Raw genomic sequence first — 27,636 nt, 5'->3', positions numbered from 1 at the left:
GGAAGTCTGAATCACACGGTAAGCGTGCCCAGAACCGCTGAACGACACATCAACTCATCCACATGTTTACTCCTTACTCGTTGGTCATCACACCTGTTCAATGATTTGTAAAGGATGACCTGGGAACTGTGGGTTCTGATGTTACATGACCCACAGGTAAGTGCTTCCACATCTCACGGGTCACTTCCCACAACCGTACACACCAGGAAGGCCGACTTGAATGTACTCTTCTGAATTCTTGAATGCTGGGCGCCCCTAACTTTCCTTTAAAACACCACCACTGGGACTTCCCTGGTGGTGCAGTGGTTAAGAATCCACCTGCCAATGTAGGGGACACGGGTTCGATCCCTGGTCCGGGAAGGTCCCACATGCCGCGGAGCAACTAAGCCCACACGCCTAGAGCCCGTGCTCCGCAGCAAGAGAAGCCACTGCAATGAGAAGCCTGCGCACCACAACAAAGAGTAGCCCCCGCTCGCCGCAACTAGAGAAAGCCCGCGTGCAGCAACGAAGACTCAACGCAGCCCAAAAAAATAACTAAAATTAAAAATATATACATATATATAAATAAAATAAAATTTTAAAATTAAAAAAAATAAAACACCACCACCTTTTTCTGAGTGGTTTTGAGTTCCATTTTGGCCTAAGTACTTCATTAATAATACACAGAAGTATTTAAATTCTGAAATTCAAAGAAACCAGAGATCATAAATAACAATAACAACAGCCTGGGAAATCACTAGAGAAACCAAAAGTCTGAGCTCCCCCAGGCCTTTTTTATTAGAGCTGTAAATAATATCACCCAAAGGGGATCTTGGGGAGGTTTGCACACAGTCAGGTGGTCTAACCAAGCAGCAATGCTAGAAATAACTACAGACACGGTGCCAGCAATACTTGGATGATTGCCACCACAAGTAACATTTGTCAAGCATTCGTATGACTTAGCTACACGACAAAGCAACTTTGCTATATATTGATAGTTCACAACATTTCGGTTAATTATACCTCTATACATAATCTACAGCCAAACAAAAGCCAGCTTAAAGCTCAGTTCATTTGGGGAAGAAACTGGTGCCCTAACACTGAAGCAAAGGGCCCAGGACCAACTCCCAACATGAAAAGCCCCATCAAAACATTTGAGGACTACCCAGGGGCTCCCACCAAAGTGGAAAGTGACCTTGTCACTTCACTTCGAACATCACCTCGTTTTGTTACTTTTAAGTCTTCTCTTCTGCCTAATTCCCCTCCCAAACATCCCTGTCTTCCATGGGTCAACAATTAAATCATCCATGAGCTGGCTCCTCTCAGAGGAATGCAAATGCATTACATTGTCCACTTTCTGGAAACAGATCAAGGGAATCAGAAGAAAATGTGCTGCATTCAAACCCTTGGCCCACGTGGGCAGCTCCACAGTGCTGCAGCTTTCAGGGCTGATGCTGACAGCTCTGCAAACACCGGTGCCAAACAGGATGTCCCTGGTAGGAAGTTCATTGACTATAAATGTTATGTGGTGTCATAACAAGCAATCGTGTGCCAAGATTCTTGGGCTGAGATTAACCACTGAGAGACAACATGGGAAATGCGGGAAGTCCATCCTCGTGAAACCAGAGCTCAGTGGGAGTACAGCATTTAACACTTCCATTTACAAGCCTTTGGGGAGGAAGATCCGGATCATTACAAAATTGAAGATGGCAATGAAAGTCTCCGTGTTGTAACTCAGGGCGACGATGAAAACGACAAGAGTCATAACCTTGTCTTTGGCAAGGCAAAGACGGGGGGCAAAGTTCACCACCTAAGGCTTATCTGGAAATCAAGACAATCCAGCTTAATATTTTATGAGGAGGAATCAAAGGTGCACCCCTCACCTGCACCATTATATATGCCTGGCAACGTGCCACTGCAGTGACAGAGAGGAAGGCCTGGGAGGCAAAGAAGAAAAAAGAGGAAGAGGAGGGAGGGAAAAACTACAGCAGCATCACGCTGCTTGAGTGAGCTGAGAACTTTAAGGTTTATTTTTTGGTTTATTTCTTTTTTCTCCTATTTGAGCCTGGTTCGACACACTTCAATTCATGCCTCCAATTCTGGGTGTCTCAAATATTTGAACAAGAAAAAGAAACTGAAAGAGGAATCATGTTAATGAAGTTCCCCTTAAAGCTGTGTAAATGTATAAAAATTATGATTTCAAAAGGAAGCCAGTCAATTCCTGGCTCTCCTGCCACTGATTTACTCTATGATGACAATTTCCAACACTTACAGTATGCTAAGGATTTTAAGTACATTGTCTAGTTCAATCCTCATGACAACTCTATGAGGTAGGTACAGGATTTCCACAGCAACCCAGAGAAGTTGCAAAGTCACACAGCCAGCCTGTGGAGGAGCAAGGCATTAAACCCAGAAACCCATATTTACCTTCTATGCATAACCTGATACTTGGCACATTTACAAGAGGTACTTTCTGTACAACACAGAATGCAAGTTGTTCTACCTTTATCACATGCCCTTGCTGTTTTTAAAGGTGATTCTTAGAATGAATCACCATAATAGCTAGCAGAATATGAGTGTGCCTGAAGCACCAGTCTGGACATATGCCACAGGTCAGATAAAGGGTCAGGAAGGCCAATGGTTAAAGGCATCGACTGGCTTAACCTTCTGTTAAAATTACACATAGAGAACTAACTCAAAGCACGGCTGACACAGAAAACAGGACCTAGAACAAGCTGCAACTGATCAAAGCAGAGCAAGTTAAAAGTTAAATCAAAGGTAATGCCCGTCTCTTGATTTTTAGGGCAACTAGCGCACCCCTGTGGACAGAAAACTTAACTACACAACCACCAATTCCTCCCCAGACCATTTCAGTAAAATACTGAACCCAAACTGGGGAAAATGATTCACTAGAGAGCACTGATGATTTAAGTTTGAGCAAACTTTCTGAGCAGATCCATATGGCATATACAGTTAAACTATCTAAATTGTGTTAACAATCTCGTACCTGAAAATTTGCCTACATGATATGGGAGGTCTCTGAAAGATTATTAAACTCAAATCAAATATAAAACAAAGGATTTGTCAAAAACAATGTAAACAAGAGTCATTATTTATAAATGAGTTTCCGTTGTGCAATATAGAGTCCATTCCAAAAAATTACAGTGGCAATTTTTCAACCTGGTAGAGATCACCTAAACTCTAATGAAACCTAATTACAAAAATATTTACTGCAATATTTATTTATTCTACAAATATTTATTGAGTACCTATTACATACATAACAGGTTCTTTCTAGGCTCTAGAAATAGAGCAAATAGCAGGCTATTGCATTGCTATGCAGAGGATCAAAATATTGTGCTGCAACAGCTACTTCAGAATGAGTGGTCAAAGAAGACCACTGCAGAACCCTGTAAACAACCCGAATGCCCACCAGTGGTAAACAGACCACATGGCCACTAATCATGACACAAATATACAACAGAACACTAGGCAGGCATTAAAAGCCTCAGGTAGGACTGTAAGTGCTGATGGAAGATGTACAACATACACTACAAACTGGAGAAAGCAGTGAGAAGACAGTGTATATGAATCTATGTGTATACATTTCTTAAAGCAAATATTTAGATGTCAGGATATGCATTAAAAATACCCCAAATTGTTTATAGTGATTACTTTCAAGAAGAGGAATTTGGAGTGGGGAAATTCTATATTCCATTTAACGTATTTGTGTGTGTGTTTGTGTGTGTGTGTGTGTGTGTGTGTGTGTGTGTGTATTCCTTTCATTTAAACACTAAATTTTGGGGGGGGGTAAAATTGTTCATTCTCAAATACTGCATAGAATAGACTTTTAAAATTTTAATACATATATTTTTTATTATATAATTTTCAAGTATACAACGTTAAAATTCAGCATTTGTATATACTACAAAGTGATTTGTATATATAAATACTGATTTGTATATACAAATTCAGCATTTCTATATACCACCACACCACAAGTCTAGGTGTAGTATTTTTAATATATAATTAAAAGCTTAATCAGTGTAACAGAAAACACTGACCTATTATTCTTGACCTATTTGAAATCGTTTTAATTCTAATTTACAGACTTAACACACCAACCTCCCACTTAGAGAAGGTGTTAATAAAATGCCCATCTAAGAAATGACTCTGTGTATAACATTTGGCTTAATATTAAATATGGCACAGCAGTCTCTTGTGGCTCATAAAACTCCCCAGCTCAGCCTTCACTGGTAAAAACTGGCTCACCTGCTCTCTGTAAGGTACAGAAAGGAAGATAATTAGTTCTGCTTCCACATGAAACCACATGTGAAAAAACTAGGAAGAACTTATCAAATTCATTCAACAGACAAAGGGATTGAAAACTGGGTCTCTTCTCACCATTTCTAATACTCAAATGCCCTTGCCACAGAGGAATAGTCAGATCTCTCAAGCAGATTATTCAACAACTACAAATATCCTGTTAGTGTCCCTAAATTTGATAAAAATATAAAAAATTTTAAAAGACCCCAATGATTCAAAAGTAAAACATATTCCAAAAGAATTTTCCAAGACAAATAAATGTAATTATTGAGTGGCATTTCCCAGTCTGGGATGAAGATCCATTTCCAAAATTAGCAAATCAAAATAATACCTTCACTCTATGAGGCAATTGTAATTGTGTGCTTAGGAAAGGCAGTAAACAAATGACCTAATTTTGAGTTTCTTACCTAATGCAGCAAGATTTTCTTGTTCCTGACTCTTTCCCAAAGAAGCCATCATTTTTGAATACAGATCAATCCACCAAGGACTATACTCCAAAACCTGTTTAACTGCCTCATCTTCAAAAAAGTCAGCTCTGGAAAAAAAAAAAATATGAAGGGGCTTGTTACACAGAATTAGGCTGGTGTTCACTTTTTAAAATTTTACCTTAACTCATCACATCTGCACTAGAAATATAGACTAAAAGTACATTTCAAGGAAAGACTGAGCACTGCTATTACTTTCATTGTGGTTACTAATGGTCATAAATAAAAAGTAAGCACTGGACTAAAGGGATATTTGACATCTGTGATCTCTCTAGACAGAAAGTACAGAGAAGACCAGTCCCCTTCTGAAGTCCCATGCCCTGTACCACAGCCATGTGGGATGAAGTGAATCTGAACACACAATGGACTGAAGCCTAGGGCTTGTGCGAGGTTTGCAAATATCACAGATTTTTGTAAGGTTATAGTTAAAGGAAAGCATCTTTTAACTCTACCAACAAAAAATAAATAAACACATGAGAAGATTTGGATACTACATATCCACAGATGTCACACACACACACACACACACACACACACCCCTTATTTTTTAGTATGTGCACTCATGTTTCCTTCCATGATGCAATCTATTTTATTTAGCTATGCTAATCTTAATAGTTCCTTAATTTAAAACTATTGCAAAAGATAAAAGCAACCTTTGTAGAGAACAGAAAATTAATTTTCCCGCACTTTACTTTCTCAGTTTTAACTAGAAAAATAACTGCTACATTCAAAATATACTCTTGGAGGACAGTTATTCAGAAACTATACGGTCTTGCACTCAAAGTTGGAAACTGATATTCTTGGGAAAAGAATGACAAAAAGTGTAACTCATGGTGGAAAATTCATTTATATTTCAGGTAATTAGAACCTCAAGACACTGGCTGTTTTGGTAAATTGGATTTCCTAGCTCACAGTTTTGTGACCTTAAATATTTTTTCTTTCAACTGAGATATTGAAATTTTTTTTTAATTTATTTATTTTATTTATTTTTGGCTGCGTTGGGTCTTCGTTGCTGCGCACAGGCTTTCTCTAGTTGTGGCGAGCAGGGCCTACTCTGTTGCGGTGCGTGGGCTTCTCACTGCAGTGGCTTCTCTTGTTGTGGAGCACGGGCTCTAGGCACGCGGGCTTCAGTAGTTGTGGCTCGCGGGCTCTAGAGCGCAGGCTCAGCAGTTGTGGCGCACGGGCTTAGCTGCTCCGCGGCATGTGGGATTTTCCTGGACCAGGGCTCAAACCTGTGTCCCCTGCATTGGCAGGCGGATTCTTAACCACTGTGCCACCAGGGAAGTCCCTGAAATATTTTTAAAATTAGAAAGATCACAGATAACTTACTGAGTTCTTTGGATGTGCCAAGCACTGCACTAAGGGCTCTTCATCAATTATTTCCTGGAATCCTCACACGACCCCCATAGGCAAGGGGTGCTATTAATACTCCCCTTTTAAATGAGTGGAAACTGAGGGTCGGAAAAATTGTATATCATGGTTAAGGTCAAAGAACCAGTAAGAAGTGTGGCCACAATTTGGATCCACTGAAGTCTCAGTCTGAAACCCAAGCTATTAACCAATACAAACATTCCATTTTTATGACTGAGGACATAAGGCACATATTGGACAAAACTGAGCAGCAATTATCTTGAAATAGTAATTCTCAATATCACTTCCTGTCAGGATCAGGCTGCTGCCCAGGACTCTGGCCTCGACAATTCGGTGGACCGCAGTGCCCTCTGCTAACATGGGATGTTAGCAGACACGACTGGACAGGGAATGGCTTCTGCTTTGGGATGGGCTGTTTGAGGTGTCCTTGCAGGACATACAAACAGAGACCTGTCCAACAGGCGGTCAGACATGCAAATCTGACGCTCAAGAGAGACACCTAGGAGTCCTGAGCATTCAGACAGTTACTGAGGCCAAAGAAGAGGACAGAACGCCCAGGGAGAAAGAAGTGGCACAGTGAGAGGAAAGGGTGTCGAAAGCTGGAGTACCAAGGACATTTAAGTCAAGGGTAGAAGAAGAAGAGCCCATCTGAAAAGACGCTGTTTTCTCCCCAGGAGAAAAATAATGGGCAAAATTGCTTCTGTAGAACAGTATCTCTGCCACCTTCATGCCCTGCCCCACAAAAAAATTTCAAAGTGTTTTGAGTAAAATCTCACTAATACAGTCCCTCATCTAAATTGGGATGGTTTATTCTTTATGATGCCCAAGATCTGAAGTCAACTGATGTTCTACTTTCCCAAATAAATTATTTTCAACTTTTTAAATGCCATTAATTCAATGAGCATTCACTGAGGGCCCTCTATATGCGGGGTCGGGCAGACGAAGATCAGTAAGACTCACCCCCTGCCCTTCAGGGCATCACAATTTAACGGGAACCACAGACACAAACCCAGAATGTTACAAAACCATGCAGTAAAAACAAGATGAGCTATAACACACGAGCAGCTCCTATGCCAACTTGGAAGGAAGGGTGCCGGGGGTGACAACTGAGCCCAGCCTTAAAGGGTAAGTCAAAGTTTTTCAGGGAAAGTGGGATGGGGTGGGGAAATAGCCAGCAAAGGGAAACCAGGAGTAAAAAGTGTGTGAGAAGCGGTGTAGTACAGGTGGGGAGATGCAAACATCCGTCACCGCCATAGTATGAAACGTGGGCAGGGGGTGGCAAAAGAGATGCTACAGAGGCAGGTGGCGTCCAGATCACAGAGAACTTTCTATACATGCTAAGGAGTTAGGAGCTTATGCTGTAGGCAAAGGAGAACCCAGTAAGGGTTTAAGCAGATTTTCACTCTCAGTACCTAAGACATCATGCTGGTAGTCTTATGGTTGATGGATCTGCAGAAGTGCAGGCTGGAATGAGAGATGCCAGCTGGGCGTTAGGGGACAGCGGCAACAAGCCAGACACAGACGAGGGCCAGGAAGAGATGGAGTGAAGGACAGAGCAAGGAGATAAACGGTACAATTTCAGGACTGATTGAAAGGGTGGGATAAGAATGAAGTCAAAGATGAACCCCAGGTATCTAACCTGGGTGACTGGGATGAAAAAAAGGGCATTCCACCAAGCAGAAAATTCAGGAAGACTTTACAGGTAACATGATGAGTTCAATTTTTGAATATGTTGAAACAAAGGAGTCAGTGAGATGCCCAGTCGCTCTCTAAACCCTTAACCTGGCTTTTCTTCATAGCACTTATCACAGTCCAAATACTATCCACTTCCCCACTAGAGTGTAAGCCGCATGAGGGCAGCTACCTTGTATTCACCACACTCTCCTTGCTGTCCGCAACACTGCCTGGCACGGAAGTCATTCAAACAAATATTTGTTGAACAAAAAAGTACATACGTGAAGGGATGAATAAGTGACATGTTTATCCCAGGGCTTTTTCCTAAGGTTACTGTTTTGAATAAAGAGCCACCTTGGAAGCAGATGATCCTCTTCTCAGCCTTCCAATTACTACCTGTCATTTTGAGATTTCCTCAGTAAATCCAGAACCCTGATCAGTCTATCATCTTCTTTAACAAATGTACAGCACTGTACATTACAATTTTACTTAACACCCCGGATTAGGAGGTACAAACTACTATGTATGAAATAAACAGGCTACAAAGATATACTGTACAGCACAGGGAATATAACCGATATTTTTAATAACTTCAAATGGAGTATAATCTATAACAATTTTGAATCACTACGTTGTACACCTGAAACAAATATAATATTGTAAATCAACTATACCTCAATAAAAAATAAACAGACAAATAAATAAAGAAGGCCTTCTCTTGTTCCAAAGAAAAGGCACCCCAAATGCTATACGATCATTTTTGTCCCTTTTCTTATCTCATAGATATTTTGAATGTTGACTAAATTCTTTTACTTTCTCCCAAAGAAGGAAATAAATGAGATTTTATGAACTGGTTGAAGTAAAAAATATGCCAACAATTAAAAAACACTTTGCCTGGGAAGGAAAAAAAAAACACCACTCTCAGCAAGAGAAATATGAAAACTTAGCTATAATAAGCAAAAGGGAAAGGACTATGAAGGAATGTTTCAAGATGCCTTCAACATATTTTACTGTAAAAATAATACGCAAAAGGAATCATAAATGGTAAGAAATGGATAGTAAAAAAAATAATTGTTAAAAAAAACAAACAAAACAACTAATACTTAACTTTCATTGGGTTATTTGTATGGAAATATGTTAATATAAATGTTTCAGACATTACATGAAATTTCTAAAAATCTTATATTTGTATTTGTATGGAAATATGTATGGAAATATGTTAATATAAATGTTTCAGACATTACATGAAATTTCTAAAAATCTTATATTTGTATTTGTATGGAAATATGTATGGAAATATGTTAATATAAATGTTTCAGACATTACATGAAATTTCTAAAAATCTTATATTTGTATTTGTATGGAAATATGTATGGAAATATGTTAATATAAATGTTTCAGACATTACATGAAATTTCTAAAAATGTTATATGTTCTGGTATAATGTTATAAGTAATAATCCTAGTTATTACTTTAAAATGTATATCTCAGAAATAACTAATTTTCTTGTCAACTGCATTATTATGAACTTTCATCAAATCTTTAACCGTGGTCATTTTTAAGTCTTTTGTCATTTACAGACAGTTCTGGGTGTACTCTGATGCTTTTGCAAATATGTTCCTATAAAAGGGTTTCATCTTCAAGAAATTCATGGAAAAGACTCTGACAAGTACAGGTTTCTGGTAACTGACTGTACTGCTGAACTGAATGAATAAGCATTTTCAGAACTCTAATGAAAAACTGATGAACTCATAAAAGTGCTAACAAAAGATCAAGATGAAAAAAAAAATTAATTACATGGGACTGAGTGAACTGATGAGGATGAGTATAATTTTTGTGACTTTCTGTCTGAATTTAAAAAAAAAAAAAAAATCCCACAAGGACTCAGAGGCAAAGAATATACAAATCAATTTTCACTGCAAAGTAAAGGAGCTGTTACAGTGGAGGATTACTGGACTGAATGTCAATATTATGACATAGTATGAGTGTGTTTCATGTTTGGTAATTGCAATCATTGTTGCTTTTGTTGTGGTCATCCATGTACAATGCTTGGTGTCAGTCTATTTATCTCTTGTAAAAATAAAATACAGTGTGTGTGTGTGTGAAAAAAATAATAATAATAATAATTGTTTATGGATCATCTATATGCCCAGCATTCTGCTGGGCTGCAAAACATAGGGGGCAAAAAAAATCACACACTGGTACCCAGACTTTACAACAGAGGATTTTAAAAACAATAATAATCTGAAGTCACTTATATATGCCTTTGAGATGTGTACATTTTTGTATATAGTCAATTTATCTTTCTGCTTTAGGATGAAATTAAAATTAGTTTTCCTTAAGCTCCTAAAAAATCCGACAACATGAAGAGACATCATGACTTGTGAGGACAAGTCAAACAACTTGAAAATGTCATATATTATGCTAATGTAATATATTATACATTATGTATTACACAGGCATATATATTATGTATTACCCATTTACGTATATTGATATAAATGTTTAATACAATACATGCAATGTATTGTCTGCATGGTAGATAAGAATTTAAAATAAACTTTTTCTTCCACTGTACTAACCATTAAGAACAACAAAAAAAGCACAGAGCTAAAAAAATTTAATTGAAAATTTAAAAGAATTTTGCTTGCACTTCATTTAATATAATACATTTGGGTGGTCAGTCAGCTAATATAAATAATGAGTAACGCAAAAGTGACAATTAGCCAAAGTCTTATTCCTACCAGAAAAGTCACAAAGAACCTTTACCTCCTGACACCCACTCTCCAACTTGCCCGTGACTAAATTTAAGCCACTCGTGTAAAAAAAACTCTTCCTGGAGAAATGCGAAGAACATTTCATGCATACTATTAAAGAAAATGTGGTTTTCTGGATAAAGAACCAGAAGATGGAGAAAAATAAGGGCTGCTTCTAATATCCCACTGCTAAGTATAAATTCCAATTTCTTAATTCTCTCAGGCCATATCGCTATACTTCGAGTTTTAGAAGAGAAGAGATAGGCAGTTCTGCTAATTAAGCTCCCTCCCACTCGAAATTTCTGTCTTGTAAAGCTCAATCTGTTTTCATGCTTGCCCGGGAAATTTGCTGACAATGAAATTTTTCTGCTTTAAATATTCAGCATGATTTTAAATGCGTTTCTTCAAATTATTCTTCAGTGGACCTTTAAAATCACAATTGGAGAGATAAAGGTAATTAGAAATGGCAATGTAAATGGAGTTGAATCTCCCAGATGTCCTCCAAAATATAACCCACCCTGCTCTTACTGAGCTTCCCTCAGGACGTCGAAGAGTTCCCCCATTCATCACTACACATCACTCAGCCCATGTGCACATCACAGGATATATTTCTGCCATTCCAATTAGTCTCCCACTGTGTCACAGGAGACAGAATGTTAATCACAAGAGCAGCAGCAGTTAAACTGAAATAGTGTACATGAAAAGGAAATACAAAATGACAAAGGGAAAGGCTCTTCAAGTTCTGGCCGAGCCACTTAGTAGTGGTGTGACCTTGGATGAGTCCCTTAACCTCCTTTCCTCAGCTGTTGTGAAAACTGAATTAAATAATCACATGAGAGCACTTGACAAGCTGAGAGCACTATACAAGTATAAGGGAATACGATGATGATAGCTGCATATATAACAGTTCAAAAATCGTGGGCCCAGAGCTTGGGAAGAATAATAATTGAGGTCTACATCAAAACACGACTCACATCCTAGGAAAGCCACCGAGGACCCACAGAGGCCCGGGGACAACCACTTCCTTGAAAGAAGTGCTGCTATCGTGGCCAATGAGAGACATCACAATCTTTCCGAGGCAAGTGATTATTTACCTACCCATTAATTAGATTCGTTCCTTAGACAAATATAAGCCTGATAGAGACACATGATGGCTCAAGACACAATTAATGCAGGTGGGAAATACAGCAAAACTTAAAAATAGATTTTATTTATATCCTACCCTAATGAACAGTTATTTGTTAATTTGAAACAGATCCTCGATTACAGGTGCCAGTGGATGAAAGTGTTGGGAAAACCCTGTATCAGCCAAGAAACGTGGAACATGTAGATTCAAATTCTTAAAAAGAAATTGAAACATGTTTTCAATTATATATACCATTAATCACAACAAAGAGTCTTCTGAAAAGAATGGTACATATTCTCATGAATGCAATGTTCTATTTTTAAGTTTGGTGAGGAAAAAACTCAAAGTACATCAAAAGACTTCTCTGGTGCTGGAATGAGGTAATGAAAAACAGTATCTTACAAAGATCACAGAGGTATAACAGTTGTAGGTTAATTCAAATGTCAACTAAGGTTGTGAGCCATCACTAAATTCTAGAGTCCAAAAAATCACATACCTAACAGTTAAAAAGATACTCAAAAAATTTTTAAATACTCAACGTCAAGTAAATTATTCAATCCTCAAAAAAAAGAAACAAAAAACCCTCAATACTCACAGGTAATGATCTGGATCAAACTTGGCCAGCTCAGCAGCCAGGCGCTTCTGCCTTCGTTCGGTTGCAGGGGTGAAATCTGGATCCTTAAGATCGATAACATCACTCATTTCATCCTAAGAACACCCAGAAAAGAAAGAATAATTGCTATCTCCTATTTTAGCCGTGAAAAATCTCATTTTGGACAAAATGCCCAATCACAGGAAGAATCTAATTGATCGGTAAGCCGTGATACCACCTGTGACATTGAGATTCGAATCCAGCAAATGTTTGTTAGACACCTACTACTTGCCAGGCCCTGTTAGAAGCTTTCACATCAATTATTTCATTTAATCCTTAAAACAAACAAATTGGTTAACACAGATTAAGGCTATAAAAGTTTAACATGAAAAAGAGAATAATCCTCTGCAAGCAAACAGGAACATTTAATTCTGCATTCATTCCCCCATTTACTCCCAGAGATTTGAAAGTTATGAAAGGCAAGTTGAAATAAATTTCTAGACCTAAGACAGAGCTCCTGCTGCCAGGGGTGCCACGTCAGCAAACCAAAACTTGCTAACTTCCGTGTCCCTGTAAATACTCGCCTTGAACAGAAATGCAGGCTATCCAGTCGAGCCCCCCAAGACCAAGCCAACTCTGGGCTCTGTCCTTATTTCCTTGTCCCTTCTCACCCCTAACGAGAACTGTTAAGGGCAATTTTGATAGATATGACTTTCCATTTGAAAATTTACAAATCCAATCCCAAGTAATATTCAACCTTACTGTAATCATCTTCACCTGGATGAATACATACTGCTATATGGCTTGTTTCCTAAGCCCAACCCTACAGAAAACAGGTGTATTAGTAAAACCACCTACAATACCACATGGTCTTTTTTCTTTTGATCAGAATTATGAAGGAAAGAAACTTTGTACAATGCAAAATACTCCTAAAGCTCTCTCTTCTTTTCTTTCTTCAGTCTGCCCATTCCTACTACTGACCGCAAGGGATAAGCAGGCAAACCGGAAGCAGCTTGAAGACTATTAGCTGAAAAGAAGTCAAGGGAAATAACTTGGTAGACAGTTGTGAACGCAAACCATTAGAACAGACTTGTAAATTGAATGGTAGGTTAGTGCCTAATACCCAGGCTTAAAGTCGACAGCTACAGCACAGCAAAGTCACTACAATGAAACCAGCTACACAGAATCGGCCAGGGAGACTAGGATACAGAACTCCGCACACAATCGTAATTTCTGCACTTAAAAAAAAAATCTCTCACCCCTATCACAATCCACTGAGCTCAAGTAACATCAACAACATTTAATATAAGCACATTCTAGTACAACGAAGGGGCCCAGGGAACTTTTTGGAAGTCACATCCAGAACATCTTAATACTTTTTAAGTACAAACATTCTGGGTAAAAATCAGATCACTGGCTGTCCCCAAACTTAGAAAAGTTTGCATTCCAAAAGTGCTTTTACAATTTACTTTTGGAAGACTCAGAATGTATTTTCCTATAGACATACTATGATAAATAACAGAGATTCTCGGGGCAGCCCGCAAGTTTATTCAATGCAAAATAAACTGTAAATAGAGCACTCACAACACAAAGTGTACAAGCGTGCAGCAAGGCTTCCATGGGAAGACGCTCTCAGAGCTCTGGTGTCACCCATCAGAAGCATCTCTCCCCTGAGCAGGACCACCTGGACGCTTCCTCGCTTCTCTGCCTCCTCACCTGCCCGGCATCGGCCCCTCAGCCACAGAGCCAGGAGGGGGGTGATGCGGGCCTCGCGGGAGCCGAGGGCGCTGCTGCGTCCGCAGGACCCCCTCCGCTGGATGAGCACTCGGAGCCGCTTCCTGCCCGGGGGACCCCAAGTCCCTCTCCCCAGCAGCCTCCAGTTCCCGGATTTGTTTCCTCCTTCGAGCCCCAAGGAGCTCCCTGCCTCCTGCCCACCACGAAAACACACACATGTCTGAACACAGCCTGATGAGGCAGAAGAACTGTGACTCTGGAGTTAGACAAACTGAATCTAAAAGCCAGGTCCAGTCTAATTGTGCAGCCTCTCTGAGCCTCAGCATCCTGTGAACAAACTACACACGCCTCCGTCACAAGGCTGGGACTACTTTCCTCCTGCTGCCGTAACAAACTGCCAGAAATGTGGCTTAACACAACACAAACGTACAGGTCTAGAGGTCACAAGTCCAAGGTCAGTCTCACTGGGCTAAAACGAAGGCGAAGGCAGGGCTGGTGCCTTTTCGGACGTTCCGCGGGACCGTGTGTTTTTCTGCCCTTTCCACCTTAGAGGCCGGCTGTCCTCACTCCTGGCCTGGGAGCCCCTCATCACAAGGCTCCTTCTCCCTCGGCTTCCGTCATCATGCGCTTGCTTCTCTGTTTTCACTTTGACTCTCTTGCCTCCCTCTTGTAAAGACGCTGTGCTTAGTTAGGGCCCACCTGGATAATCCAGGATAACCGTCCCATCGCAAGATCCTCAGCCTCATCGCGCGTGTGCAGTCCCTTTCGCCATGTAATTAGTACGTGGGGGTCAGTACGTGGACATCAGGGGTGGGGGTGGGGGACAGCATTCTGTCTCCCATAGGCTGTTAGAAGGGTTAAATGAAGTAATATGAGCAAGGTGTAAGTAGGGGGTGTGATCATTCAAGAATGTCAGTTTCTTTTTCTCTGACTCCCTGCTCCACTGCTCTTCCCGGTGGCTCAGGGGCTGACTTCCTATTGAGAGCACATACCCTCCCTCCTCTTCAGCTTCCTCACTTGCAAGTAGTAAGAAAAAAAAAAAAAAAAATCAGGGAGCCCGGGAGGATTATAATGTCCTGCTTCATTATTTCACCTGGACCAGATACAAGGTCAACAACGGGGTATAATCTTTCAAGCTCACATTTCAGAGGATAACTGGACCGAAGTAACCCCAGGCATTTCAGAACCCTAACTGCACCAAGAATAAACCCAGACTCTTACCATGGCTCAAAGCTCCGCAGAATCTAGCTGCTGTCTTGTACTTCAACCTCATCTCCTACCTTCCCCCTCCGGCTCAAATACACAGGAGCCACACACCAGACTTCTTGCCATTTCTGGAACACTGAGTCTCTGCGTTTACAGCACCCTTCTCGTCATTCAGGACTCAGTGCAAATGTCACCTCCTCCAAGAGGCCTTCTCGGGGCCTCCTGGCCAAAACAGTACCACCCCGCCCCGGCTCTCACATCACCCCCTTCTCCTTCACTTGTATCTGAAATTATCTTGTTGATTTGCACTTTATACAATTACTATCTGTCTCTCCACTAGAATCTTCCATGAGGGCAGAGATCTGGTCTATCTTCTTGCTTACTGTACCCCCAGCACTGTGCCTGGTGTTCAGTTTCAAATTGCTCATTCAGCAAACAGCGTGTGAGGGTCTGCTCTGGGCTAGATGCTGCTCTGGGTGCTGGAGACCTGGAAATAAACATACAGACAAGGCCCCTGCTCCCGTGGGAGTGAGAATTCAACAGCCAGAAGAGAATTCTCCCCCTCCCCCCCCAACCTCCAGACTCAGGGCGTCCACACGGCTGTGCAGCTCGTTCGTGCCCCGCAGAACATGAACGTCCACAGCAGTGCAAGCCCCGCCCAGGCCTGTCCTTCGCACGATCATCCGCAGCGGCCCTGTGCCCACTGGACCCTCAAGAGAAACTGGAACAAACTAAAAAGTGAAGCTAGCTTGGGGTAGTGAAATCAGTCAACCAAAGGGAAGGAAGAAAAGAGGATGAGAAATGACACACTACAGCAGGGTGAAAGTGATTCTCTTTCTGTTTTGAAAGGATTGCTAAGGTCACTGCTAGGAGAGCTATTTAAAGACCGGAGACTCTAGGATTGTTGCTGCTGGCAGCCACTGTCACCAGGAGCCTGCTGTGAAGCCCTGACTTGGAGTGGCCAGGGCAGCTTTCCAAAGGCGCCCTGTGGCTGGCAGCAACTTCAGAAAAGAGACAGAGAGAGAGAGAGAGAGAGAGAGAGAGAAAGAGAGAGAGAGAGAGAGAAAGAGAGAGAGAGAGAAAGAGAGAGAGAGAGAAAGAGAAAGAGACAGAGAGAGCACACACGCACACGTGTCTGTATGGGGAAGGGGGTGACAGAGAATTTGTTTCAGCACACATATTTTTATTTCTGTCTCAGTATCAGTATAAAATACAGACACTCACAAGCCAACCCTGTGTAAATGGCTGGTGGGAAAAAAAATATGAAGGACTATACCCTCTCCCCCAATAAAGGGTTAAATTATTCAATTCAGAGAAGATACCTGGGTATTGGAATTATGGATGATGTTTTACTTTCTTTGTTATATTGTACTTTCATAATGAATACATATCACTTTTATCATCAGAGAAAAATGAAGCTATATTTCATTTAAAGGGGTGGTGATGGAAAGAGACTAAAAATACTAGTAAAATATGAGTAGTCAGCAAAACTTTATGGATATTTTCTCATCCAAAGGCAGCACCACAGAAACTATAAACTTGTGAGAAAACATTTTCTCACTATTTGAGAAAACAGTGGTTTCTTAAACACATCATTTTAAAATAGATGTTCTCAAAGCTCTTATTTATGCAATAATGGTCTCAGTTTCCTCTGCCTGGTTTACTAGCAGAAAAAGGTCTTGGGTGGGGGAATAAACTAGGAGTTTGGGATTAACATATACACACTACTATATATAATAGATAACCAACAAGGACCTACTGTATAGCACAGGGAACTATACTCAACATTTTGTAATAACCTATAAGGGAAAAGAATCTGAAAAAGAATATATATATATACATTTTTTTTTTTTTCTCTCTCTCATTCCTTTATAGCTTTAGACGGGTAATCCCAAAATAGACTGACAACAAACTACTCTCGGCCAAACAATTAAGATCCATTTGCTGTAGTTTCTGCTGTAGAAAAAACTGACTCTACTCTTACTACCTCAGAGATGACGGGGGAATGTGATTAGGGAGAGAGAATACAGAGAAACCGTAACTCAGCAGAAAAACATAAGGTTCTGAACGAAGTATCTCATCAGCAATATTTGCTCTTAAGTAACTCCCAGTTTTGTTCCCTTTAAGGAGTCTTGAGAGCATTTTACATTTCTCAAGGGCAGAGGTCTTTCTAGCATCCTATTCTTTTTGTCAAAGAGTTTTCACAATGCAGCATCTCCTTAAATTTTCTAAATGGCCTTATAAAGTAGGTGAGCAAATTTATCCCTATTTTACAAAGAGGAGACGAAACTTATTTGTGGTCAAATAACTGGCCTGCATCCGAAATCTAAACAGAGGTACAAGTGGGACTAAAACATAGGTCCTTTAACTTTCCTTAGCAGACTCAAATATGTCTTACTATCATAAACCACATGCTAAGCAGGTTTAACATCCTCTACCCAGACAGGGGTGAAGTTAAAATAAAAAACTGTTCACCACCATTCCTTTCATTTAAAAAAAATTAAGACCCCATTATGTTGTTTTCTATAATACAACATAAATAGAAAATAATCCAGACTCTCCATTTCATTCATGAAGTAGAATTTACTACATTGTTTGAGGAACAGAAAGAGTAATGTCATTCCCTTTTAGTCTAACTGACAAATGATCAGATTTTAACAAGAGATTACATTCAACCCCCATCAAGAGTAAATAAACAAAAGTGCCTACTGTATATCAAGAACTAAACAATTTCATCAAAAGCCACAAACCCATTCTCACCAGGAATATTCTGTCTCATTTACATATAAAACAGAAGAGACATCAAGCCACAAGTATACGATTTTCATTTTTTAGAGGTATAAAACATAAAGCTTTTCAGGAAGTATGATGAGAGAGGGGTTCTGCTCTGTATTTTGGAAACTTCCTGTCTACAGTAACAAATGAAGGGGAAAAAAACAGAGACCAGGACGCCTTCCATGTGTAAGCAAAGTGAGACTGGACAGCACAGCCAGTGCAACGGAAGGGAGTGAACGTCCGTCTAACGACTACGTACAAGGAGCTGTGGTTTGTGCTCTAAATACGTCACCTCCTACAATCTTCATAAAAAACCTCCAGGTATGAGCAGAACTGAAATTAAAATACACAAATGGTAAAACCCTTGGTATATACCGAAGTCTTTCAGAAAAAACATACCTGTAACCGCTGAAACACTCCTGAGCGTAAGTTTCCAAACCCATAGCGGCACTCCGGATTCAAAGTACTTTCTGGTACCTCTTCATAGGGGGACTGTTCAACTTCCCAATCAAACTCTTCATCGTCATCTTCTACTCCTTCCTCAGAAACCTCAGAAGCACCTAAATGTGTGAAATACTAATTTGTTAAAGCATTGGATTTCCTAGGTACAACTTGGGGAAGAAAAAGTATAGGAAAAAAATGCCTGCCCATGTACCCCAAAAGACATGTATAAGGATATGAATAGCCCCGCTATTCTTTTTTTTTCTTTAATTGAAATACAGTTAATGTACCATACTAGGTTCATTTCAGGTGTACTACATAATGATTTGACACTGGCAAACATTACAAAATGATCACCATCTGTCTCCTTACAAAGTTATTACACCACTATTGACCATATTCCTTACACTGTATATTACATCACCGTGGCTTGCTTATTATGTCACTGGAGGTTTGTACGTCTTAATCCCCTTTACCTGTTTCGCCCACTCCTAGTCTCACTATTCTTATTAGCGAAAAAAAAAAAAAAAATGGAGCCAACCCAAAGTTCCATCAGTAGTAGGATGCATAAATAATAAATGCAATGAAAGTAAAACAGATCTCAGCCATATGTGGATAAATCTCACAAAAATGTTATGTGAAAGAAGCCAGACAGCAAACAACGCCTACTGTATGAATTACATATGCAATTCAAAAGCAGGCAACACTGAGGGTAGTGGTTACCTTGGAGAGTAAGGAGGGTGAAATAACCAGGGTAGGATTCCAGGATGTGGGAAATGTTCCATTTCTTGACCTAGGCAGTGTTCACTTTATATTTACTACACTGAATTGTAAGCTTCTGATTTTAGCTCAAGAGGCCAATATTTTGCCAAACACAGAGATGCTATTTCAATTCGTCCCAAAACATGACTGACCTACAGGTTCAAAAGAGTTGTTTATGTCTTTAAATTATGTGTCAGCAAATGAACTATTTTCACATGGTGTCACATGACCTCCTTATCTTGTCACCTGAAGTATTTTCTCCAATTTCCTGTTTGCTAATATACCTTTTCCCCTAGAAACACACAGCATTCCAAATATTCGTTTACCTGTATTTCCTCCCAAAGGCAATAAACATACCTATTTCTTCCACAAGTGGTTTTGCAGTCCTGGATTTTCTTGGTGCCAGTAGAGCAGTTAACATGTTCAGCCCTTCAAAATGCTGGCCAGGAGTTTCTTTGGGCAATCGAATGGTAAAAATTCCTTAAAGATAAATTTGTTTTATGCTTAGCTAGATTTAAAAATTCAAAGACTTCACAAATACAGTTAAGAAACAGGTATCTTGGTAAACTGTAATTCTATTACATAGAGTTCCAAAATTACGCCCTTATTATATAGTTAGTGAAAAAGGCTCAAACAAGATTTTTCAGAACCACTGATTCAGCTGTCACCTCTATGAGAAATTAATCTGTTAAAGCCACAGAATGCTTAAATCCTACCCAATATCACCTTCACCTATTTATAATATTAAAGGTTCAAGTCAAAAACACAATGGCCTGAGAAGGCAATAGCTTAGGGTTAGCCGTAGCTACTCATAAGATTTATTTCTGGACTGGGGGGGGAAATCAGGATATTTAATCCAATGAAGAATAGCAGCAGTTTCAAATATACACGAAATCTTAAATAAGGCAATGACGGCTGGATAAAGTCCTTGATATCTCAAGAGATATATCCCTAAAGTCTGTCTAACGCAGACCCAAATTCCATCTGTGTACTCCTTTTCTTTCCTTGACTGGGTTTATCAGCTTCATCTAGGCTTGCCTATGAATGGATTACATTATTCACTACTCTTACATTTTAAAACAGTTTACCTCTTTCAGTGCACTTAACCCATATTCTAATGTATAAGCTACAACTAAACCCAAATATTTCCACATATACAACCTTCTTAAACCCCCATGTACTTTCAAGATTTAATAACTTTGCTTCCGTATGCAACTTACTGCAATTAAAAGCAGATTTACTACCTAGAAAGGCAGTTTCATTATACTTTATTACCACATTAGTTATATTGTGCTATGGGTTAGAACTTTGTCATTTAACTCTTTCATCCCATCTTTCCTCCCTTACCCTAGTTCACTGAGGTCAATAAATAGTCACTGAATAAATCACACAACAGTACACAAGTTTATTCTTACTCCAGATCCAGTGACAAAGGAAAATCCAGTGGTTTCTACAGAAGGAAAATAAATGGTTTCAAGACGAGTTGAAATGAAGGGCTCATCAATTAGGAGTAGAAAATTCAATCAGCCCTTAAATGCCCCCTATGGACAGTTTCTCTCTCACCTACATGTAATTAAATTTTAAGATTGAAAATTGCACAAGAAAAAAGAATATATATATGAATACATATATATATATAAATATGAATATATATATATATACTGAATCACTTTGCTGTACACCTGAAACTAACACAATATTGTAAATCAATTACACTTCAATAAAAAATAAATTTTTTAAATTTTTTTAAAAAAAAAAGAAAACTGTACAAGAAACATTCGACTCACAACTTACAAAAATCATCCACATCTTTTCTAATTGGTCACCTCCCACAATCTAACTTTAACTTTTAAACACTTACTAAATGGAGGGAGAAGTAGGAAATAAAACCTCTAGAAAGCAAAGCCAGAGTATATAACTAATTAAACTTTACTTTAAAGAATATTGTGAAGTACTTTAAAGGACTGAGGAAATTGTAACTGTTAAAAATCCATGAATAGGGCTTCCCTGGTGGCGCAGTGGTTGGGAGTCTGTCTGCCAATGCGGGGGACACGGGTTCGAGCCCTGGTCTGGGAGGATCCCGCGTGCCGCAGAGCAACTGGGCCCGTGAGCCACAATTACTGAGCCTGCGCGTCTGGAGCTTGTGCTCCGCAACAGGAGAGGCCGCGACAGTGAGAGGCCTGCGCACCGCGATGAGGAGTGGCCCCCGCTCACCGCAACTAGCAAAAGTCCTCGCGCAGAAACGAAGACCCAACACAGCCATAAAAATAAATTAATTTTTTAAAAAAATCCATGAATAACAGGCATTGGACATTAAGAAACAATAAAAAGTGACAGGGGCAGATTGCACTTGCCATACACCTAAAGGTCTGCATAGTACATGAGATTATTATTTAACTACTCCGACAGGAAGAATCCAAAGAAAAAAAACTAACAAAAGTTCCAAAGGCAATACCTTTATCTGCAGCATAGGATCCCTGCTCGCTTCCATTTTCTACAATTCTTCCAGGAAGGGTTAATCTGCAGATTTAATAAAAGGTCTCATGAAGTCCTTAAGTTACAAAGCATCATAAGAGACCATCTGTGACAGTAAACATCAACCACCGAAAGCAACAATTTTAAAAGGATAATCCTAGCATTTAAATTTTACAAACTAAATAACTTATATTTCTTCTCTAGCTAAGAAGAAAGAAATCTGAGATGACTCATCTTTCTGTTTGAATAGGCGCTCGTCACTGATAAAACACTTAAAAAGAAAAGCCACAACAAATATTAGCTATCATTACTGTTATAGTTTTTTCCCTTCTGAGTGAGAGTTATTTATATATCTGGTGCCTGATACAGCATGGGTTCAATAAAACTAATATACTAATTAGCTTCCAAAAAAAAAAAAAAGAATCAAGAAATGAGAAAGAATAAAGAACCAACAAAACCAACTGTTTATACTGGGCAAATTACTACTTTTAAGTAGTAAAAAAAAAAAGGCAGAAAGCAAAAGTGTTTTTCTCATATCTCATTAATTCTATATGGGGATTTCCCCCTCTTTCCTACTAAAGGACATGAACTGATTTCCCTGTTTGCAGTTTCACCCTGGGTCAGTCAGTCTTCCACTGAGGCCCCAAAAGAATTCTTCTAAAACAGAAATTTGATTGTCACTTTTCTATTAAAAAAGCTTCTATGGCTGCCTTGATACTGACTAGATAATTTAAACTCACCAGTACTACATATGAGGCCAGCTCCATTCCACTCCAAACTTAAAATATGAACCTCCTTTCCTCCCACACTCCCCTCCTCCATGCTACCTATTCTAACATCATCACCATCACCATCATCATCAAACTTGGCAGACCCCAAAAGGTCCGGGGCTTTCCAACCTACCTACCTTTGATCCCAATGTTTTCTGAAGCTACAACACATTTTCCAAACAAAAATCTCTTCTAAACTCAGCCTAAAGATTCAGTTACGAATACATTAGTTTGTTATCATGGATACAAACACTAACTTTACTCTCAGAATCTGAATTAAGTCCATTTGTGGACTTAAGTCCAAGTTGCGCCATTTACTAGCTCTGTAACTTTCTTAGTACAAGTTCATTAACTTCAAGGCTCATATTCGTCATTTATAAAAAGGGGAAAATAACAGAATATATCCTAGGGTTACTGTGAGGAAGAAAGGATAATGCAAAAAGCTTAGTGGCTAGTACAGTAGGCAAGCATTCAGAAAATGTAAACTATTATTATCATCTCCCTTTTCCTAAACTCTTTGTAACTATAGAGTTAAATTCGTAACGCATGACGGTGAAATCATATTTGCTCACAGATCTGCCTTCCCCGCTAGACTCTCAATTCCTCAAGGAGAGAGGTGAGGTTTTATCCATCTCTGATATACTGTAGCAAACTGTATTTCCAAAGATGGCCCATCTCACATCACTCCTCCCAACAGTGCCATCTATGTCCCCTCCCCTTAAAAGTGAGTGGGCTTCTGGAACTGTTTTAACCAATATAATATAGCAGAAGTGACACTGTGATTTCTGAGGTTAGGTTATAAAAGATGACATGGATTCTGCCTTGCTCCCTGGAGTATTTGCTCTTAAAACCTTCAGGTATCATGGAAGTGGTGCAACTCCCTGAAGGAATCACAAACTAGACCATGAAAACAGACCACACAGGGAGGTCCTGAGACCACACGAGAAGAGATTCCCTCCTCCACCCACCCTATCAGTCCCCAGTTGCTTCAGCCCTTCCTGTCCCAGGTCTAGCCACCAAGTGATTACAACTAAATTAAAGACCTCAAGCCAGAACAGCTCAGCCAAGCCCTTACCAAATTCCTAAGGCACAAAAACCAGGAGAGGGAGTTAAATGATTGTTGTTTTACACCATTAGGTTTGACTGATTATTTGGCAGCAGATAACTGCAACAGTAAGATGCTCTTAATAAATAATAATACCTACCATTTATTGAACACATAATTACCAGGCACAGTAATAAGGATCATGCATGTATTATCTCAATCCTCACATCAACTCTGTAAGATCACCAATATTAGTCCCATTTTACAGATTAGGAAACTGAGACTAAATAACTTGCCAAAAGTCACAGAACTTTAAGTGTGCTCAGACCCACAACTCCCGAGCCTCTGTTACCCGAGGAATGGATGAATTTGTATTAAAACTACTCTTTAAATTGCTTCACACATGTCCTCTTACTTTGTCTTCATCAAAACTCCCAAACTTAAGCAAGTGGCTTTTATTTTGAAATTTTTATTGTATTGTATTTATTTTACAATCCTATCTCATTTAATCTTTTCTCTGAGCCTCTGCGCTCTCATCTCTAACATGGCTAAATAACAGAACCTACTTTGTAGGACTGTCCTAAAATCAAGTGAGATAATTTACATAAAGCACTAACCTGAAGTAAAAAGTCAATAAATGTTTGCTAACACCATCATCATCTTCTACCCATTCTTCATGTTCTGGCTTAAATGTCACCTCTTCAGAAAGGCTTTCCCTGGCCACTTTGTATAAACCCAGGCTCCTTTTTATTCTCTATCAGTGCACTTTATTTTCCTTCAGAGAAATTACCACAATTTGTAGTTATATGTTTACTTGTTTATTGTTTTTCTCTCCCCACAAGAATGAAAACTACGTAAGACACCACCACATCTCCAATACCAAAAACAGAGTCTGGAATATACTATGAGCTCGATAAATCAAGCGAAAGAACGAAAGAGTGAAGAAGTAGGGAAATGCAATATATTCAAATAGGTGGATTAAGTTAAGGCCTAATAGATACCTGAGCAAAACTGGTTCAGGCCCAGTGAAGGAACCAGCTCGACTCAAGAGCAATGTCTGTGCTGGTAAAGTATTTAGTTGGGCAGGAAAGGTAGGCTGGAATGAGAAAGATGAGGAGAATGGATTTTCCCTCGGCGGAAAGGAGAGAACAAGGTATTGACAATGTTAAGTAAGAATAATCTGGCTGTGTTCTCTCTAAAATGGGGCTAATAATAATGCCTATCTCCATGGATCGCTGTCCAGGTAAAATGAGACAATGCACACAAGTACTCAACCCGCCACTTACACGCACTGCTTGCCCGTCACACGAAAGGGGAGGAGAAGGGGTTAGCTGTTACCACTGCTGCTACGGTTCTTCAAGGAGAAAAATGCAAACAGACAAGTGCTGAAGGTCCCTCCCTGAGGCTTGGGGGACGACAATCACAACGAAGGGGCAAAACCAAACAGAGAAGCAGACAACGAGGAGGTAGGAGAACGAGACGACTTTGGCGTCGGCGGGGCCAAAGAAGGCGGAAATTTCAGGGAATAGGGAGCGGTCAGCCAAGAGGTCGGGGAACAGAACGTGGACTGAGAAAAGTCAAATGGACGGGTCAGCTGGGAAGTCAGCGCGCGCCGTCCCAGGGCAAGGACGACTAACGCAGAGCGAAAAGAAAACAGAAAAGGGGACAAGAACTAGGGCAACAGGACAGAAAATGGAAAGGCGATATGGTCCCAAACTCCACGTTTTACAGTGGCTCCGGAATCTCTTCCAGGCGGGGATGTGAGGTTTAAGAAAGGATGAGCTTCTGCAGCATCCAGAGCGCACGCCTGGAAGAGTTCGCTTCCTCAGCACGTGCTGCAGGGATCTCGGGAAAACGTAGTCGTGATGCTGAGAAGCGCTCTCTTGTTCTTTCATCCTCCCTCGATAAGCAGTTACTTAATGAGTGAATAAATGTATAAATGAATCCCCAAAACACCCTTTTCCCGCAGCCAGGCACCCGGAACTCGCCTGAGAAAGTACGGCTTGGCGTAGAACTTGAAGTCGACCCCCTCGAAGTAGACGTCGAACTCGGAGACCCGGGCGTAGGGCACGCGGATGGCGACAGTCAGGAAGTCGGGGTCCTGGCTAAGGTCGAACGCCGGGGTCAGCATCACCACGCCGGACTCTGGTGCCCAAGTCGGTCACCCTCGCGGCAGTCGCAGTCCTGCCACTCAAACTCTCTAAGAAGTCCCCACGCTCCGGTACCCCTTCTGTTAGGCACGGCGCTTCCGGCTCGAGGCGGAAATGCTCGTGCGTGAGAAAGGAAGTCCCGCCCCACGGCGATCTCCGTGGAGACGGGACGCTGTTAGTGGGGAGGTGGAGAAAGAACACAGTGAATGAGCCTTTGGGCGCAGAAATTGAACCCAGGGCATAACTTGGAAGAACCTGGGCTAGAGTCCGCCTTAGACCCACCAAGCCTCTTTGGAGGTTCTTAGAGATGATTTGAACATTGGCTTTGCAGGCAGAGAGACCCGCGTTTGAATCCCTTCTCTCCAATTCGCAGCTGTAAGACCTTGGGAAAGTTACAAAACCTCTCTGTACTTCAGATAGCTCTTCTATAAAATGAGGCTAGAACATAGACTCGTAGAGATGATGTGAGTACAGCATGAAATTATGCATGTAAAGCTCTAACAACATACCTGGCAAGCTGTCAGTGTTCGGTGTGTTGGAGCCGTCACCGCAGTAGCCACAGAAGCATCGTTACTGTGGTTTTCCTTAGTTCTCACCTGCTTTGTCAACAATTCCCCTTTCTCCCTCTCCCTCTCCCTCTCCGTCTTTCTCTACCGATTTCTATCTCCTCCTTCTCCCCCTACACGTCCCTCTCCCTGTATCTTTTTCTGCCACTTTCTCTCCTCTTCCTAGTTCCTATTTAAACAGAATTTTCTCGTTTAGAGAGCGCCCATCCCACTTAGCTCGTTTAATCTACACCACGAACTCCGAAGAACACGACTCACAGAGATTAAGCAATATGTCTTATAATCATGCATTTTACAGTTACCAAAACCCAGAACGTCTGACTCTTAAACACTGTTAGTGCCTGTAATTGACGAATTGCAATGCCTCTGTACTTTCCCCTCTTTCATTTTCTCACTTTTCTCCTTACACTTAATCGAGGTCCTCTTTTCTGTCTTTTTTCCTTCTCTTCCTTGTATTTCCCCTCTTTACTCTATGCTGGTCATACTCTCCCAATGCCTCTCTCACTAGTCTCCCTCCTCCCATGCATATTCCCTTGGCCTTCCTTCCCTCTCATTTTATTTCCTGTTATTCCACCAGTAACTAGAGTAGTCCAGGAAATGTTTTTATTTCCTGGGTTTAAATATCAGTGGAAGATGGGTGACAGTCATCTCTGGGAACCGTGGACCAGATAACCTCAAAAGGCTTTTCAACCTCCAATTTTTTATGAGTCTTGAAAATTAATTAAGACTCATTAAAGCATATTAACAGGAGTAAATAAAATAAAAAATTCAAAATAAAAATCATTCAGCTTAAATCTAGGAGTTTTGATAAAGACAAAGAGGTTACGTGTAAAACAGTTTAAAGACCACTCTTTACACATTTATCCATTCCTTGGGTGGCAGAGGAATTAACTGAATTGACTGAATACTCACTGTGTGCCAGCACTGCACCGTATCCTTTATAATGATCTCATTTCCCCATTCTGACAGCTCCATGAACTAGGCTTTATATATCCCCACGGTTTGCACAGGATTACACAGCTAGTGAGTGGTGCCATGGAAATTGAAACCCAAGTGAGTCTGATTACTGAGCCCAAGCTCTAAAATACTATAGAGCTGCCTCCCTTTAATATTACCACATACCCAACTTTTTTCCCATTGGAAGCACAACTCTCGCTGCTCTAGAACATATTGGGCCTTATAAATAATAGGCACTCAATAATGAAAATGAATTGATACAAACTTGGAAATAGCAAAGCTCTCAAAAGGTCCCTTGAGATAGACCTTTGGCTGGATCATTCCAAATTAGCTTCTCTAAAAAGAATCTTTACATTTACCATGGGACCTCATTCCTGGAGGTCACAAGCATTAATATTTTTAAATTATTAAAAGCTATGCATGAGGAAAGTCTGTTTGAAAGCACT

General features: G+C 40.2%; 1 protein-coding gene across 1 annotated transcript in view; it reads right to left on the bottom strand.

Annotated features, from left to right (window-relative positions):
• Nucleotides 1-27,228, bottom strand: part of SHQ1 (SHQ1, H/ACA ribonucleoprotein assembly factor) — a 91,182-nt gene extending 63,954 nt beyond the window's left edge. Inside the window, exons 1-6 of the mRNA XM_082346195.1 lie at nucleotides 25,506-27,228; nucleotides 21,683-21,747; nucleotides 19,585-19,707; nucleotides 18,424-18,584; nucleotides 12,313-12,425; nucleotides 4,713-4,840 (exon numbers count right to left, since the gene is read on the bottom strand). Of these exons, the coding sequence (XP_082202321.1) occupies nucleotides 4,713-4,840; nucleotides 12,313-12,425; nucleotides 18,424-18,584; nucleotides 19,585-19,707; nucleotides 21,683-21,747; nucleotides 25,506-25,648 (733 nt within the window). The 5' untranslated portion in view covers nucleotides 25,649-27,228. The remainder of the gene's footprint in view (nucleotides 1-4,712; nucleotides 4,841-12,312; nucleotides 12,426-18,423; nucleotides 18,585-19,584; nucleotides 19,708-21,682; nucleotides 21,748-25,505) is intronic.
• Nucleotides 27,229-27,636: the final 408 nt, after the last annotated feature.

This window comes from Balaenoptera borealis (assembly GCF_965194805.1).
Source record: "Balaenoptera borealis genome assembly, chromosome: 12".
Taxonomy (NCBI): Eukaryota; Metazoa; Chordata; class Mammalia; order Artiodactyla; family Balaenopteridae; genus Balaenoptera; species Balaenoptera borealis.
Note: the sequence above shows the minus strand (reverse complement) of the source record. Positions and strands in the feature narration are given on the sequence as shown.